This window comes from Glycine max, chromosome 13 (assembly GCF_000004515.6).
Source record: "Glycine max cultivar Williams 82 chromosome 13, Glycine_max_v4.0, whole genome shotgun sequence".
Classification (NCBI taxonomy): Eukaryota; Viridiplantae; Streptophyta; class Magnoliopsida; order Fabales; family Fabaceae; genus Glycine; species Glycine max.
This window is the reverse complement of record NC_038249.2, coordinates 33,095,001-33,112,970: the sequence shown is the minus strand read 5'-3', so window position 1 is coordinate 33,112,970 and position 17,970 is coordinate 33,095,001. Positions and strand designations below refer to the sequence as shown.

General features: G+C 31.3%; 2 protein-coding genes across 2 annotated transcripts; both read right to left on the bottom strand.

The window, feature by feature from the left end:
* Window positions 1-5,759: 5,759 nt before the first annotated feature.
* On the bottom strand, window positions 5,760-8,251 carry LOC100796222 (putative F-box protein At1g58310). Its single transcript, XM_006594465.4, has 7 exons — window positions 7,995-8,251; window positions 7,790-7,870; window positions 7,647-7,694; window positions 7,491-7,553; window positions 7,345-7,407; window positions 6,326-7,263; window positions 5,760-6,180 (listed from the first exon to the last, which is right to left on the bottom strand). Exons 1-7 carry the CDS (start codon window positions 8,020-8,022, stop codon window positions 5,995-5,997), a joined length of 1,407 nt encoding a protein of 468 aa, XP_006594528.1. The 5' UTR covers window positions 8,023-8,251; the 3' UTR covers window positions 5,760-5,994.
* Window positions 8,252-13,370: 5,119 nt separating this feature from the next.
* Window positions 13,371-16,358, bottom strand: LOC100795699 (heat shock 70 kDa protein-like). Its single transcript, XM_041008301.1, has one exon. The coding sequence runs from the start codon at window positions 15,895-15,897 to the stop codon at window positions 13,516-13,518; it is 2,382 nt and encodes a 793-aa protein (XP_040864235.1). The 5' UTR covers window positions 15,898-16,358; the 3' UTR covers window positions 13,371-13,515.
* Window positions 16,359-17,970: the final 1,612 nt, after the last annotated feature.

Sequence of the window (17,970 nt, the reverse complement as noted above, 5' to 3'; positions counted from 1 at the left end):
CTACATCTTAAGCGAGCGAACAAAGTGGGCTGGAAACACCCATATTCTCAAGAAGAAATTTTTTTATTACATCATAAAAAAATGGTGACAAAAAGTTTAATTCCAAAAAATCTTGCAAATTAGTATATGTGCATTTTTTTTCGTTAATACTTTCTTAGTAATTTATACGCAATGCTTTAAATATTAATATGGATTATGATAATGAATAAGTTAATAACTTTGAGACAAGTCCTAGTGCGTTTTAAAAAAAAGTTTAAAAGTAATCTCTAACTATTTAATTCATGTTCCGATAGAAGAAGGTTCAGTTTTCTTATGCAATTATTTTTTTATGCATGTTAATTAGGTTGTGATAAATAAATTTATTTTCAAAAGCACGTTTGACTGCCTAAAAATTCTTTTAGTTAAAAAATTAATATATCTCTTATCAAATTTTAAACATATTTTTGAAAAATAAAATTTATTTGATTTAAAATTAATTCTTTACATAGAGTGGATATTTTCCAACTCACAATTAAAAAATAGTCTTCTGTAAAAAGAGTAAACTTATTGAAATTAATTTTATCTCGATCAAATAAAAAAATTTCATACATAATTTGGAATCTAGTTAGTATATTTAAAATATTAAATTATCTATTAATTATTATATCAAGTTTTGTAAATGACTTAAATTTAAATTTTAAATCCAATTATTTTTATACAATTAAATAATTTACAAAATAAACACTAACCGAATCACTAATTCATCATTGATACGCATGAACTATCCATCACCTTCCACGAATAAACGGTCTCTTTTGACGTGTAGAATGCTTACGCGTGCAAAAGCATTTATTGTACGGAATGCTGATTTGGTATCCATGTACGGAAGACCTACAGCGACTCAACAAGTCAATGATTAAACTCTAAAAAACAAAAGAAATAATTAAGTTTTCTTTAAAAAATAGATAGATAAAAAATGAATATATATATATATAAGTAATTTCAATATATAATAACATGTATTTAATTCTTATATTCTTATATAATTGTGAGCACATAATAAAAATCATTTTTTATTTAATTAAACTCATCAATTTTATGGCAAATACGCAAATATAATCAGTTATTGAGTTAATACACATTTTAATTCTTCGAAGAAAAGACTAATTTATATAATAGAAAACTCTTAGAAATTAAAGTAATACATGACTCAACCTTCAAGTATTAACCGTATATTAACTCTCAATAATTTTATATATTAGGAATGTAAATATTTTTATAAAAAAAAGGAGTATTTAAACTTTCAATAATGCTTCACATTGTAGTCTAAAATAATATTAAATATTTTGTAAATAATACTTCATCATTATTTCTAAGTCTTGAAAACTTGAGTTTTGAATTACATGTTTCTTTGTTGTCTAAAGCTACCCAAAAAAGTTGGGAAAGAAAAATAAACAAGGTACACTAAAAAAATGGAGCCTATTATGACACTTTCTTCCCTCACATATATGTACCCTCACATATATGTACTAATAATGAAAAATAAGAAATCAAATTTAATTAAAAAAATTTAAAACACATTTAAATACAAGCCTTTCAAAATGGTAAAAGGCTCACGTTCATTTTTCTAACATCATAATAAAACTTATCCAAATAAATAATAAATAATCTCAACTCAAAACAAGGTTGTCCAAGATTTCATGCAATTAATATAGAAACTTATACTCTAATGTCACATCCTATCATAGCATTGTGTTCCCGTGTCCTTTATCATGAGGTTCTTCATAGTCATTTACTTATTCATCTACTTCCACAAACATAAGGTTTGAGATCATCACAGGATCCAAACACAAACAACACACGGGAAGTGAGTTATCACATTCCTAACTAATGGATAGAAACAAGACAACATGTAGGTATAAATATCATATAAATAAAATACAGCTTACTTAAGCATAGCTCACGTTATTTCATCACTTTATCGCGCAACATCACATCATAACATCACATGTCTCATTCGTTTTCACAACATTCACATACTCAACGATTAAAACACAATATCACTATATCGATCAATACACAAACGTTATGCAACAGATACACTAAGACTCAATCCTATATGCAATGTGGTATCATGTCAGTGAAAAATCTCGTCGGGCGCCTAGGAGTACATGACAAGATAAACCACACACTAATAAGTCAGGTCACTCTCACTATGTAATTATAGGGAGACCAGTCAGGGTCATGCTGTTTTGCGAGAATGCTTCAACCATATGGGATCAACATAGACTTAAAGGAGCACTCAAACCGGGTGTATTTACCCCAAGGCCTACACTCCGAAGAGTCCGTCAAGGCCTCTCCCTCCTGATTCAGGTCCAACCCAGAAAACATTTTAGCATACAGACTCTATCTATGAACTGTACAAAACACACGACTCCTCAATTGTTCTCAAAATAGTTTTATCTCGTCGCACTTGTGATTAAACTCATCGGGCCCCCCACAGTGATTCCCATCACAATACTCGTCGCGCATTAACTTGTCGCCCTTAAAGGGTTTTAGCATTAACTCGTCGCCCTTAAAGGGTTTTAGCATTAACTCGTCGCCCTTAAAGGATCTTATAGTCGTGTGATTGTATAATTCATAGCTCACAACTCAATGCACACAACATCTTAATGCACTAATATATTACGAGTCAATACATACTCAATTTATCACATATAATCGGTCTCAATCACAATGGTATAATCCCAAAATAGCATGTTATCACAACTCATGAATCATACACCCTTTACCTATGAACTATGCAATACACGCAACTACTCAATTATTTTTAAAATCATTTTAACTTGTCACGCTTGTGATTAAGCTCGTTGGGTTCCCACAGTGGATCCCATCACAATACTCATCGTTTTTAAAGGATCTTACAATTGTGTGATTGCACAATTCATAGCTCACAACTCAATACACACATCTCATCTCAATACACATGTATTTCACCATTATTCACAGGTTCAATTTATCACATACTCACAATTTGAATCACCATTTCATAATCTCAAAATAACAATTTATACAAAAGGTTTATCCTAACATGGGGAGTAAAATCCATCAAATAATTTCATACAATTATATCAAAATCATGGGTCAAAACACAAAAACATCAAGAGCACTCAAATTTATCAATTAATTCTCATCAGAACATCAATTGATACATAAAACACAACAATATTGTATTTATAATCGTAAAGGAAAAATTATAATTTAATAAAAATCCCAAAATAAACCTCAATTTAATCCTCTAAGGATCCCTACACATGTTCATTCTAACCCCAGTTGCGATAAACTCATCTCTTACTTCTAAGCGGGCTCACGTGTATATTCTGATAGCGATAGCAACATCTCTAACAATTTTTTGAGATTCCTCAAGTTTTTCCTTTGATTGCTCTGATAAGGTTTCCAAGCGTTAGAGAGATGAGAAGGGATTGAAACCTTCATTCCACTGTCTACATGTAATGAGTATTTCTCCATCCACAAACATTATTTTGCAAACCCCAACAGTGAAAATGTTTGGAAATTAATCTCAAACCACATATCAAAATTTCACGACAATCCAACGGTTAACAAGTTTGGGATTGTAGTTTTACTGAGACAACTTTGGGTTTCTATAGGAAAAGAAAAAACTATGACGAAAAAGGGTATTTCTCTCAACTCCGATATCTTTTCGTAATTCCCAATGGTGAGAATGTTTGAAAATGATTTTCGAACTTGGTGCTCAAATTTCACGATGATCTAACGGTGAATGAGTTTGAGATCGTTATTTTTATGAGACAGATTTGATGGTATGCGAAAAAAAGATAGGATTTTAGGAGAAGAGAGTGGAAAACAAAATTGAGATGAAAGTCTCAAAATTTGGCCTAAGATGTCTCTATTTATAGATAGGGGTATTCAAAGCCTATTATTTACTTCATTCATTTATTTTTATTATTTTATAAAAAGAAACTATATTTTCTTTCCTATCAAATGAATAAATAAAATATCTTTTTTATTTTCTCTTAAACCATCATTTTAATATGTTTATTTTTCCTTATTTATTTAATTATAAAAATCTCATCATTTTTCTAAAACTCTATTTATTTACAAATAACAATTATTTTTAAATTAATTTATGAAAAATGGAATGTTACACGTATGGGTAGAAAAAAAGATAGAGATAGAGAGAAAATAAATAAATGGTAGATATAATAAATAATCTAATAAAAATAAAAAATGAGAATAAAATAGAAGAGAAAATAAGTGAATAATATAAAGTATGCGGAGAGGTACCAATGTGAACTGGGACATAAATTTGGATTCTATCTCTAGTGACGCGTTGTGACTCGTGACTACTTCTTAGCTAAGGAGTCAACATTCCCTAGTGTTGAAGGAGTATATGATCTCTGATCTTAACATATAAAATAAAACTAATGCAATGGTTTTCCTCATAAGGATCTCACATATCAGTTTTTTAATAACATGCTTCTAAGCAATATCTTAAATTTAAGGCTTTCTCCATGTGATGCGTTCTACTATGGCTGTTGTTGTCTTTTGATACTATTGAGTTTAGGCATATGGTTCAGAGAAAGAGAATAAGAGAGATTGATATGGGTGCATGCTGTTTTGATCAATTCCTTAGCTGGCTAGCTATATCGAATTGTATCAATAACCAATTCGTCCTTTGGAACCAAGCCAATAGCAATAGAGATCTGACACTCCCGGAGACCATGAACACATGTAAAGCATTGAACTGTGTCTGTGAGACTGACATTTGTGGCAAGCATATAATTTTGATTTGTATCGACTACTTTTATTTCTGAGAATAAAATGATTGGATTGCTATTTTATTTTCTGAAATAAAAATGTGAAATGCAAAGCTTTGGAACCCCAAGTCCACCATTGTTATTTCAGAAAATTTTAAGAATGTATATTGACACATTGATACTAATATTGTGATTCAAATCGAATGGTAATATGCAGTTTGAATTATTTCTAAAATGTGGGCATGCTGTGACTGCCTATATCTTTATGCTTTGTCTTATCACAAGTATCATATGATAATCCAATTGCGAGATTATTTGAAAACATTGTTACCTGTCAGTAGTTAAGCAAAGTAGAAGTAGAATCGGAAGGCTGAAATGTTATAAATTGGTATGTGGTTGTTTAAAATTATAAATGGTAGGGAATATACCTTGTGTTCACACACACAAAAAAAAAAGGAATATACCTTGTGTACAACATTATTTTATGGAAGTTTTCGTGTTTCTGTGAATTTAAAAGGGTCAGTTGCTTCTGCAATGTGGTAAGCAATCTGATACAGCACTGAAGTAGAAAATGCTGTGCATAAAAAAAAAAAAAAAAAGTGGTAGAAATTGCTGATATTATTGATGCTATGAAGTGATTGATAGACACAAACATATGGGTTGGTTCTATTAATCTTAAGAAATGGATTGTAGTAGTAATAATATAGATATCCCCGTGTGATGAAATGCCTTTTCCCCCCATATGATAATAATAATGATATGCCTGCAGTTGCAATATTGCTCATCAACTCAATACATTTTCTATTTCATATCAACAATAGTTTTGACTAATAGAGGGTTGGTGGCTGGTGGGAATATGGTCTCAACCTTTAAAGAGCTTTGTTTACATAAGTATATATATGAACAATAATTTTATACATAGGTTTAATGTGTATATATTGATTTTAAAACTAAGCACAGTTTACCATTATGCAGTTACAAGAATAAAATATAATTTATTTTTGGAGAGCATAAGTTTCTTAAGTTTAAAATTTTCCATTTGTCAAAGTCAAATAAAATAAATCTATAACATCCGTTATAAACCAGGCACTTAGAATATAGCAGCAACCTACAAGTAGCTGTAAAAAAAGTATTTAAGACAAAAAGAAAGGAAGCATAAAATAGACAAAAATTGGATACTGCGTAAAACTCTACCTAAAGAGTTAAGCAGGGATATCATTTAAGCACTTCTTATTATATCAAATCTGGGCATTGGAGAGTTTTGAAGCAAGTACTCCACTGCTCGGGTTACTTTCTCATCAGATGTGTTTTTGGTAGATAAAGGGTTGCCCACCTTCACTTTCAACGACTCCAATCTAACAAACTTCGGAGGTTGAGTTCTGATAGAAGTGGGATTTAAGAGATCCTACACAAATAAAGTGAATTAGAGACATTTTTAAATGAATGTTTTGAAATGCAATATTGGGTACCGGCAGAACCTTTTGTCACATGAATGCAGACATGTAAGCACATAAATAAAAGAGGCAAAAGCATACTATATTTTAACTTACATGTAGTATTGTTTGAATGGCACACAAACCAATTGTCAATATCTTTACATTTGCAAGCACTCCCAGCCATTTTATGATGATTGAACTTTTTCCATCCAAACTCGTCTCACTCCAAGGCATGTAAATATTTATATTTACTTCTCCAAGAAAAGAAAGATCGGATGTGGAGGAGAGTTGATGACCAACCGAACCCGTGATGGAAAAAGAACTAAGATTTGGAGTAGAAAGCACAATTGAACAAGCTTGTCCTTCAAATATTGTCAAACTGGAAAGGGTAGAATTAGATATGCTGAGGACTTGTGCACTCAAAGAAAAATTTCTCAGGACCAAAGTATTCAACACATGACAGTTTGAGAAGGGCTCAACACGGTCTTTGTCACTTGCGGTGAATGTAACATATGCAAGATGCAAGCTTTTCAATGCAGGCAAGCATAGAGATTTTGGAAGTTTTAACCTAGAAGGGCTCAACTTATTGGAAAGCTCAAGAGATGTCAAAGACTGACTGCGAAAGATTAAAGGGAGGGACTTAAAATTGGGTCTATAGGTTGTTGAATTTATATTCATTTTCAACTTCTGGACATTGTGCAACAGAGCATATTTTATGACCCTATCTTGAACATCAGCATCGATCCAACTCTCAATGGTAAGATTAAGTAGGGGATATGAGTCATCGCGACTAGACAAAACCCAAGACTCAAATTTCTTAAAACTTCTATCCAGGCCTTCGCTTGGGAGATCAGAATTAAATGTGAGATTAGTGAGACATTTGGAAAGGTCGTTCCATCTTTTAGACAGGACACAAGTTTGAACAGCAGATTTTGTGTCCATAAAATTTATCATGTGGAACAGAAGGCTATCAGGCAAGGCACTGATCCTGTCTGGCCTGTGGTCTTCATTTTCACCATCAACTTCTCTAGCGATGTTTTTTTTCCTCTCACCTATGCATGAACACAAAAAGTCAAGTTTTTCCTCTAAATAGTTTTTCCAACATGTTATTTTTCAAAAAGAAAAAAACTCACTGATTCTGTCTCCATTGTGTTCATTTTCAGCATCAACTTCTCTAATGTTTCTTTTCCTTTTACCTATGCATGAAGACAAAAAGTCAAGCTTTTCCTCTTTAATGGTTTTTCAAACATTATTTTTTCAAAAGAAAAAAAAAACTCACCGATCCTATCTCCGTTGTCTTCATTTTCAGCATCAACTTCTCTAATGTTTCTTTTCCTCTCACCTATACAGAACCCAAAAATTCAAGCTTTTCCTCTTAATAAATTTTTCCAACATATTATTTTTCAAAAAACAAAACAAAACAAAAAAAACTCACTGATCATGTCCCCATCGTCCTCAGTTTCACCATCAACTTCTCTCTCACCTATGCATGAACACAAAAAGTCAAGCTTTTTCTCTTAATAAAACTTCCCAACATATTATTCTTCAAAAAAAAAATAGAGAAAGAAATAAACTCACTGATCCAGTCCTCGTTGTCTTCATTTTTACCATAAGCTTGTCTAGTTTTTCTTATCCTCATACGTCGTCTCATCCTCCTTTCTGTACATGAACCCAAAATGTTGCGCAAGCATTTTCCTCTTAATAATTTTTGCAACATAATAATATTTTTCAAAAAAAAAAAAAAGAAAAAGGAAAGGAAAAGAAAAGTGAGCATTTGAAATACCTTGTAGTTGGTGCGTGATCCACTCCATGGAACTGGAATACGACAGCCCTTATGAGTGGGTGAAATCAGTTTTCAAAGGCCTAATGAAATGGTTTCGATAAAAATTTTAAATTTTTTTTGATATAGAACACTCATGTGGATGAAATGGCTTGACAACAAATTGAAAAACAGGTTAATTTAATCCTCCCTTCTGTGCAATGCTTAATGGATTACCTATGTATAAATGAATAAGAATTTTTTTGGATTTGAAAAAAAAAAAAACAACTTTACTGACATATATTTGTTTGATCAGAAGAGTCCTCCGAATATTTTAGGTAATTGTTTTCAATATTTTAAAAATAAAAAATAAAAATAACGAAGAGAGGTTAGGCTCGTTATATAAAAAAAATGGGTAAATTTCCCATATTTAATTGACGTGTTACTCTCGTCAATCAGTTTTGTAGAACAAATTTGGAAAAATTGTTTGAAAAGAATTAAAAGGGAATCTGTTTAGCAATTTGTTATTTTTTCGATAGTAATCTGTTTAGTAATTTTGAATTCAACATGATAAGATAGGATAACTTATCTCAATAAAATATATATAATTATGAATAAAAAATCCATAAATATAATTATGAAAATTTAATATTATTTTATTTTTCTCATAGATAGGAAAAAATATTCTTTTGAGGGAAAATATTATTGGAAATAAAACAATTTAATAAATGAGAGAGATAGATTGGTATTATTTTGATTGGAAATTAATCAATTAATTTAAATAAGAAAAAGATAATAATTAAATTGACTGAAATAGTACAAATAAGTCTTAATTTAAATTAGGCAAAATTAAGTAATTAATTACTCTTGTATGGATAGTTGAACACATTAGAAAACCGATTAATAAAATAAGATTTAGTTTTCAAATATTAATAAGATTTAGAAAACCAATAACCTGTAATGCTCTGACTCTTTCTTTATCCTCACCTCATCTCCATGTCTTAACATGGTATATGTATTTTCCATATCTTAACAAACATAGTATATGTATTTTCCATATGCATGTCTTATGAATCACTACCAATCTTATCTTAGTTTCTTTTTTTTTATTGGTTTAAAAGACTACTTGATTGAAAATATAAAAAATTAATAATTTGTTTTAAAAAAATTAATAAATCTTAGAAATATAAAAGCAGAAAAAACTATGGAAACGCCGCATAATTATAAACCTATTTTTAAAAATGGCTTTTTATAATTTCAAAATCAACAATAAGAAAAATAAAATTATTTATTTTTTAAAATAAAAATTATTATTTTAAAAATTCCCATCTTTCAAGAAAAGAAAATTAAAAAACAAATATTAATATAAAGAAACACAATAACAAAATAAAAATATGGACACTCAAGTGAGATGATGTTTCCCCTAGTCTGCATAAATTTTATAAAATATTTTTATGAAATATTTTTACACTATAAATAAATAGATTAAGTAATATGTGGAAAAAAAATGAAATATATCTTTTAAAAAGATAACACAAAAGTCTTAAATTTAAGGTATTCTCCATTTGATATGGCTGTTGTTGTCTTTTGATACTATTGAATATAGGCATGGTTTAGAGAAAGAGGATGAGAGACTGATATCGGTGCATGCTGTTTTGAATTTTGATCAATTCCTTTGCTGGCTATATCGAATTGTACCAATAACCAAGTCATCCTTTGGAATCAAGCCAATAGCAATATTAGAGATATGACCCTCCCTGATACCATGAACACATTTAAAACATTGAATTTGTGGCATGTAGAGCCTATTTTTTATAAAATAAATTAAAAATATTTTATTTAAAATAAATAAAGTTTTAAAATAATATTGATGTTTTTATAATTAAATAAATAAGGAAAAATAATTTAATTAGTAAAAATAATGATACAAAGGAAAATTAAAAAATATTTTATTTATTCATTTGATAGGGTAAAATAGAGTTTATATTTATAAAATAATAAAATAAAATAAAAATAGAATGAATAATAAATTAAAAGTACCCAAATTATAAATAGAAATATTAAGCCAGTTTTTATATTTATATTTACCAAACATCTCTACCCTCTTTTTTCCTCTCAAATTTGTATTCTCTCCTCCCTCTCCTAAAATCATTTCTTTTTCTCTTACATTCATTCAAATTGTCCCGATAAAATTACGAATTTGGACTCGTTAACCGTTGGATCTTTGTGAAATTTTAATAAACTGAGAGTACCCTAAATAAACATATTAAGTCAGTTTTTACATTTACCAAACATCTCTATCCTATTTTTCCTCTCAAATTTATATTCTCTCCTCCCTCTTCCAAAATCATCTCTTTTTCTCATATACATTCAAACTGTCCCGATAAAACTACGAACCTGAACTCGTTAATCGTTGGATCTTTGTGAAATTTGAACACCATGTTCGAAACTCATTTTTGCACATCCCATTGTTGAGATTTGTGAAATAATACCTATGGTGAGATAAATGTCCCTCGCACGTAGCTCTCATTTTTGTTGCATACACTCAAAATCCATCCTAGTAAAAATACAATCTCAGACTCATTAACTATTGAATCATCATAAAATTTGAACACTAGGTTTGAAATTAATTTTTACACATCTTCACCATTGAGATTTGTAAAATAATATTTGTAAAGGGAGAAATGTTCATCGCACGCAAACAGTGCAATGAAGGCTCTAATTCTTTCTCTTTCTCTCTAGTGTTTGGAAATCCTGGGAGAGCAAATAGAGGAAAAGTTTGGGGAATCTTAAAAAACTGCTAGAGATTATGCTATGAATATCGAACTACACACATGAGCCCGCTTAGAGGTAAAGGATAAATTTATCATAATTGGTGTTAGAATAAACATATGTAGGGATCTTTCGAGGATCAAACTAAGGTTTATTTTGAGATGTTTATTGTATTATAATTCTTCATATATGATTATGTGAAATTGTTTGAGGGGTTTTACTCCCATGTGTATGAGAAGCATTTTCGTATAATTTGTTTGTATTTTGGACAAGATTTACTATATTAGTGTGATAAATTATTATATTGGGATCAGAAAATTGTGATTGAAATTATGTGTAATGGATAAATTGAATATGTGTTTATTTGTGAGATACACGTAAACATGTGATGGTGGATTGTGACGTTGTGATATATTAAAATTGTGGCTATAAAATTTGGTTGTGAATAAGTGTGTAGTTAATACTTGAGGTGATATTACTTGTATTGTGAATTATGAATTATACAATAACCTGATTGGTGTTTACAATGAGAAAAATGTTTATGGATGAGGTGTTAAGAGAAAAGTGTAGGATTATAAGTTAGGAACCCGATGCGTTAAATTATAGCTCATTGTGTTAAATATATTTAAAAATAAGTGTGAGGTCTTGGGTATTATATAATTCATGAGTAGTGTATGCGTGCAAAAGTTATTTTAGGGGTTGAACCTAATTAGGAAGGTGAGGCCCTAACGGATTTTTCAGAGTCTAGGCCTTGGGGGTAAATACACTCAGTTTGAGTATTCCTTTAAGTCTATTTTGATCCCATATGATTGGAGCATTCTTGCAAAACAGAGTGACTCTAACTAGTCACCTTATGATTTTACTTAGTGAGAGTGACCTACCATACTCATTGTGTGACGTGTCTTGTTCTGTACTCTTAAGCATTCTCGTGTTGTTTTTCACTAACAAGGTATCATATTGTATACAGGCTTAAGTCTTAGTATAATTGTTGCATAATGTTTGTGAATTGTTTATTATGAAATTGGTGAGTGTTGTTACGTCTTAAACTGAGTGTGTGATTCATATGTAATGTGATTAGTGATTAAAAAATGAGTTTTAAATAATAAAGTGGTGAAGTGGCATGGATTATATTAAGTTGAATTATGTGATAAATATTTTTATAATGTATTTGTTTATCCGTATTTTAGTTAGGAATGTGATAGTTCACTTCCTGTGTGTTATTTGTGATTGGGTTCTGTAATGATCTTGAATTTTGTGTTCATGGGATCAGATGGTTAGGTGGATGGTTATGGAGAACCTCATGCTAATGGACGCGGGAACACGATGCTCTTATAAGATGTGACATTAGGACATGTATTTCCGTATTATTTGCATAATATTTTGAACATGCTAGTTTATGTTATTTTGTTGTTTAACTTGTTTCTTTTGTAAAAAATTGGATGACCTTGTTTTGGGCCAGAGGTTTCATACCCTTATTTGATATGTTTTTAATTTGGTGATGAACGCAAATGTGAATCTTTTACCCATATGAACTCTTTTATGTTTATTGAATAAAATTATTTTAATTAATTATGCATTTTTATGCATGATATTATATAAATATATATATGTCGAGATAGATGGTATCACATGACAACCATGTGATTTTGATTTGTATCGATTAGGACTGAAATGATTGAATTGCTATTTTATTTTCCGAAGTTAAAATGTGAATTACAAAGCTTTGGAACCACAAGTCCAGTCTTCTACCATTGTTAATTTTAGAAAATTTTAAGAATGTTTTGTTTGACACATTGATACTAATATTGTGATTGAAATCGAATAATAATATGCACTTTGAATGTTTTCTAAAATGTGGGCATGAGTTGGGACTTTGAGAGGCTAATCTTTATGTTTTATCTTATCATATGATAATTCAATAGTTAAATTAGTTTTTTATTTTTTAAATTTAATTTAATTTTTTAATTTTTTTAGTTCAATTTTATTATTTAATTTCTTAAATAAATTGAATTTGATCTTTTGGTTTAAATCATAAAAATTAAGTTTTGTAATGATTCAAAACCGTCCCAAAATATATATATATATTTTTTAAAAAATAATCAATTTTATAAATTAGAAGATCAAATTAAAAAAATAAATCAAATTAAATTTTAACGAGTTCATATTACTACGTACATTAAGACGAATTGCTTTTGCACTTTCCAAATAAGCACAATTTAAAAGAACTTTATCCTTTTGTTTTGGAAGGTGAATTTGTGTGATGAAATGCCCTTTTGCCCCTGATGACGATAATAATAATATGTCTTCTGTTGCAATATTGCGCATTAGCTCAATACAATTTTCCATTTCATATCAACAATAGTAGTTTTGACTAATAGAATACAGCCAAATAGTGAAAGAGAGAGGGGTTGGTAGCTGGTGAGGTTATGGCCTCAGTCTTTAAGAAACTTTGTCTAGATATATATGAAAAGTTTTAAATATACATAACTACTTTTTCTTGGTATACGCATATACATAAAGCTAGCAGTACTGTCATAGTGTTATTGGTATTGAGATACCTGCTTCTTTCTTAAGAAGCAATAAGGAAAAAAACTTGAAAACGTAATTGAGAAGCTCATAATCTTGGGATGATTAAAAAGAAAGCATTGGATTATAAATCATAATCTAGATCAGATAAACTTTATGTACACACTCAGTCAAAGTCAAAATACTTTGATGATCGAGAATGCAAGCTCTAACTAATTTACATTGCTTGGTCAACAGTCTCTTACACTTAATTAACACCACGTTGCTTGGCAAGCCCTGCCAAGTCATCTTGAAGAATAGCAACAAGGGCAGAGGGTGGGTCCGAGAATCGCTTCGCACCCGATTCCAGAGAGTGCGAGTGTCCCAAGTGAGCCAACTTATCAGCCGCACGGTTAGATTCTCTAAACACGTGCGAGAACTCTACCAACCACTCTTTCCGAACAAGCTCGTTGATCTCCGAAACCAACGCGAAAGCAGGGTCGTTAGCCACAGGGCCATGCCTAACAAGACCAAGAGCATTACCAGAATCAATGTCCACCTTCACCTTCTTGCAACCAAGATCCCACGCCAACTTCAGACCGTGAACAACACCCCATAGCTCCGCTAAAGTAACCGATGTGTTGCCTAAGTTAACTGTGAAACCACCTAGGTAACATCCCGAGGAATCACGAACTAGACCCCCACAAGCACTCCCACTACACCCGTTTCTATGGTTCTCAAACACCGAACCATCTGTGTTGAGACAAACCCACCCATTAGGTGGACACCTCCATGTACACCATATAGGAACCTTAACACCAGAATTTGAGGTGTTACTATAATTTGGATCATCTCTTAGGTACCTTCCTAGCTCCTGCTTCTTGTAATCAAACTCCCCTATCTCTGCCAATTGGTTACACTCTAGCCACTCTATGGTTTCCTCCACTGCCTCTTCAATCTTCTTTGCTCTCTCCCTCATCTCATAAGCGTAATTCTCTAGTGCGTTCTTCGCCTTCACCTTCTTCTTTGCCAACTCATCCTCTGCCTTGTACTTCTTTGAGTCTCTCACCATTCTTCTTATCTCTTCCGGGTTCAGCCTTCCGTGCTTGTTGTTGATTGTGATCTTCTTTTCTATTCCTGTGGCTTTATCTTCTGCGGTGACCTCCACAATGCCATCAGCATCCACATCAAAGATAACGTTGATTTGTGGCACTCCCTTTGGTAATGGATCGAACCCTTTGAGGACAAACTTGCCGAGAAAGAAGTTATCCTTTGTCTTAACTCGTTCTCCCTCGAACACTTTGACATTAAAAGATTTCTGATTGTCATAGAAGGTAGAACAAATCCTCTCCTTCTTGGTGGGGATCATGGTGTTCTTGGGGATCAACACTGACATAACACCACCAGCACCCTCAAATCCAAGACTAAGTGGCATCACATCCAGCAACAACAATTCCTCCACTTTTTTATCTCCTTCACCGCTCAAAATCGCTGCTTGAACTGCAGCACCGTACGCCACAGCTTCATCAGGGTTGATGCCTTTGCAAAGCTCTTTGGTGTTACCATTGACACTGAACATGTCCTTCAGAAGTTGTTGTACCTTTGGAATTCTAGTGGACCCACCAACAAGAATAATCTCATGAACTTGGATCTTATCAATCCTTGCCTCAAGGAGACACTTTTCCACTGTATCCATACACTTCATGAACAAGTCCTTGTTCAGTTCGTTGAACAAGGCCCTTGTAACAGGGGCATACAGATCAAGCCCTTCGTATAAACAATCAAGCTCAATCGTTGTCTGAGAAGTCGAAGACAGAATCCTCTTTGCTTTCTCGCACTCCGACCTTAACCTCGCCAAAGCTTTCGCATTCCCACTAATATCCTTCTTGTGCTTCTCTCTAAACACATTCACAAGATGGTTCACCAATCTGTTATCAAAATCCACACCACCCAAATGAGTGTCTCCAACACTGGCCTTAACCTTAAACATGCCTTCATAAATAGTAACCAAGGAAACATCAAAAGTACCCCCACCGAGATCAAACACAAGCACGTTCTGCTCACCAACTCTCAATCCTTTCTTGTCCAACCCATAAGCAATAGCAGCAGCGGTTGGCTCGTTGATGATCCTCAACACGTTCATACCCGCGATTTTCCCCGCATCCTTCGTGGCCTGTCTCTGCGCGTTGCTGAAGTAAGCGGGGACAGTGATAACCGCATCTTTTATGAAATGACCCAAGTACCCTTCGGCAACTTCCTTCATCTTATACAAAACCATGGAAGATATCTCTTCTGGGGCAAGGAGTTTCTCTTCGCCTTTGTAAGTGACCGCGATCATGGGCTTGTCTTTGTTTCCAGGGACAACCTTAAAAGGCCACATCTTCATGTCTTGCTGAACGGTTTGGTCGGAGAATCGGCGACCAATCAAACGTTTGGCGTCAAAGACGGTGTTTTTCGGATTCATGGATCGCTGGTTCATGGCGGAGTCACCCAACAACCTTTGGGTGTCGGAGAAGGCAACGTAGGAAGGGGTGGTGCGATTGCCTTGGTCGTTGGAAATGACCTCGACGCGGTTGTGTTGCCACACTGCAACGCAGCTGTAGGTCGTGCCCAAGTCAATGCCTATGGCTTTGACTTTTTTTGTTGCCATTGGAAGAGTTTAGCAGTGAAGGAAGAGAGTGAGTCACAGGGGAACTGAGAGAAAAGGGTCTTTGGTTGTGTGATTGGTGAGAGATGAGTAAGATGGGTCTGCTATTATATATGTATGAGAGTGTGATTATCAGAAATTCAGAAACCCTTTGATTTCAGAATTTGGGGGAAACTGCTTGGAAAGCAAAGGGGAGAAAATTGGGGGCATTGCAAAATATTGGAAAAGAGAACACTTGGTTTTGGGAGTCGGAGGTTTCCCAAGGAGAGAGATGGAATTTAGGGTGTTAAAAAAAAAAAAGACAGACATAAAAAAGAAAAAGCAGATAGAATAGTAACTTTTTGTGTTATACGTTTCGATAATAGAAGGTATAAAAATTTTATATTGTATTTTATTTGACGTGGTTATTTAAAGAATAAAATAATGTAAATTTTAATATAATATTTTTTATATAGTGTAATGTTTGATTTGTATTAAAAAAATATAGAATCAGATTTTGAAATTATTTTATTATTTAACATAAATTTTATTATTATATTTTTCTAATATTTAGAATTTATTAATATTGTGATATATTTTAAAGTATTATTTTATACTTTTATTTTAACAAGAAATAAAAAAGGTATAAGAAGTAAATAAAAAGTTAAAAAGCCGTAACATTGTGACGGGACATTAATCACATTGTGGAAGGAAAATAAAAACGTATCACTTACTTGAATCTCATCATCAGCAACAGTGGTAGGTGCGGTAGGTATGACATTTGGAGATAAAGTTTAAAGAATAAGGTTCATATTAAAAAAAGAGAAAAGGTGTAGGATAAGGTGTAAAATAATGAAAAGTCAGAAATAGAAATAATATTATATTTTTACTAGACACAGATAAAAAGTTATACAAGATTTAGTTAATTATAAGTTATTGAATATTTGTCTAGTTCAATATTTTTTATTTTATATTATCCTTCACACCATGAATGAATAATACATTTCATGTCTTTATTACACTATATTAATTAAATATTTTATTTTATTTTATTTATTTTGCTCTCCTAAACAAAAAATGAGTAATAATCTAATGATTTTGCCAACGGGTGTACTAAGGAAGTGTTTCATTGATAGGGGAAAAAAATAGGTTAAGAATCCCAACTTTTCATGTTTGGTATTTATTTTTAAATAATAACATTTATTGGGAAATATGATATTTTCCTATAATATATTTTAACTAGCACACAAACTTTCCCATAAAGGAAGGTGAAAATCTTACCTTTTCAATTTAATTTTTCTTTTAATATAATAAAAAGTATCATATTAATCGTATTAAATCAAGATAACCAGTAAAAATATAACGTAACTCTTTTATTCCTATAAAATTTATCTAAATATTCACAATAATCAATCAAACATATTTTATTTATTCTCAAGAAATATCATTCTTAGGATTCATGATTCTCATCAATTATGATTTTTGTTAATGAAAAAACTTATCTCCCATCAAATGCTTCTTAAAAGTTAGAATATTAGTTAAAGAACTAAAAGAATAAAATATTTAATATAGAAGAATGTGAAAAAAAAAAATATGAAAAACACAATTTTCTGTCTTTCAATAAAAACTTTCTTAATTAATGTCCTAAGGAAATTGCCAAACATTTGTCATAATATAATATAATATAAGGTTATCGAATAAATATTTCTCGATCACTTTATATTATCTTTTATAAAGAGAGATTCACTTATTTTAATTCTTTTCTTTATTACCATCATTCATTTTGTTAAAATCTAAGGATTAACATTAATTATTTATTACAATCACTAGATATAAGAAAAATGAATGATAAAGAAGGAAAATAACTCTAAAGTTACTCTTAGAGTAAGTCAATACCTCTTTATATTTTATTTTTCTAACAAAAATGATTTGTTATTATTATATAGTGAAAAGAGAAAATGAATAGAATCTAATTCAATTAGTTAAATAATGTATAAATTATTTGGTATTATCGTTGATTTTTGCTAATAAAAAAATAATGAAAAGAAAGAGAATAATTACTGGAAATTTATGCAAGTAGTTAGGTTATTTTGATTG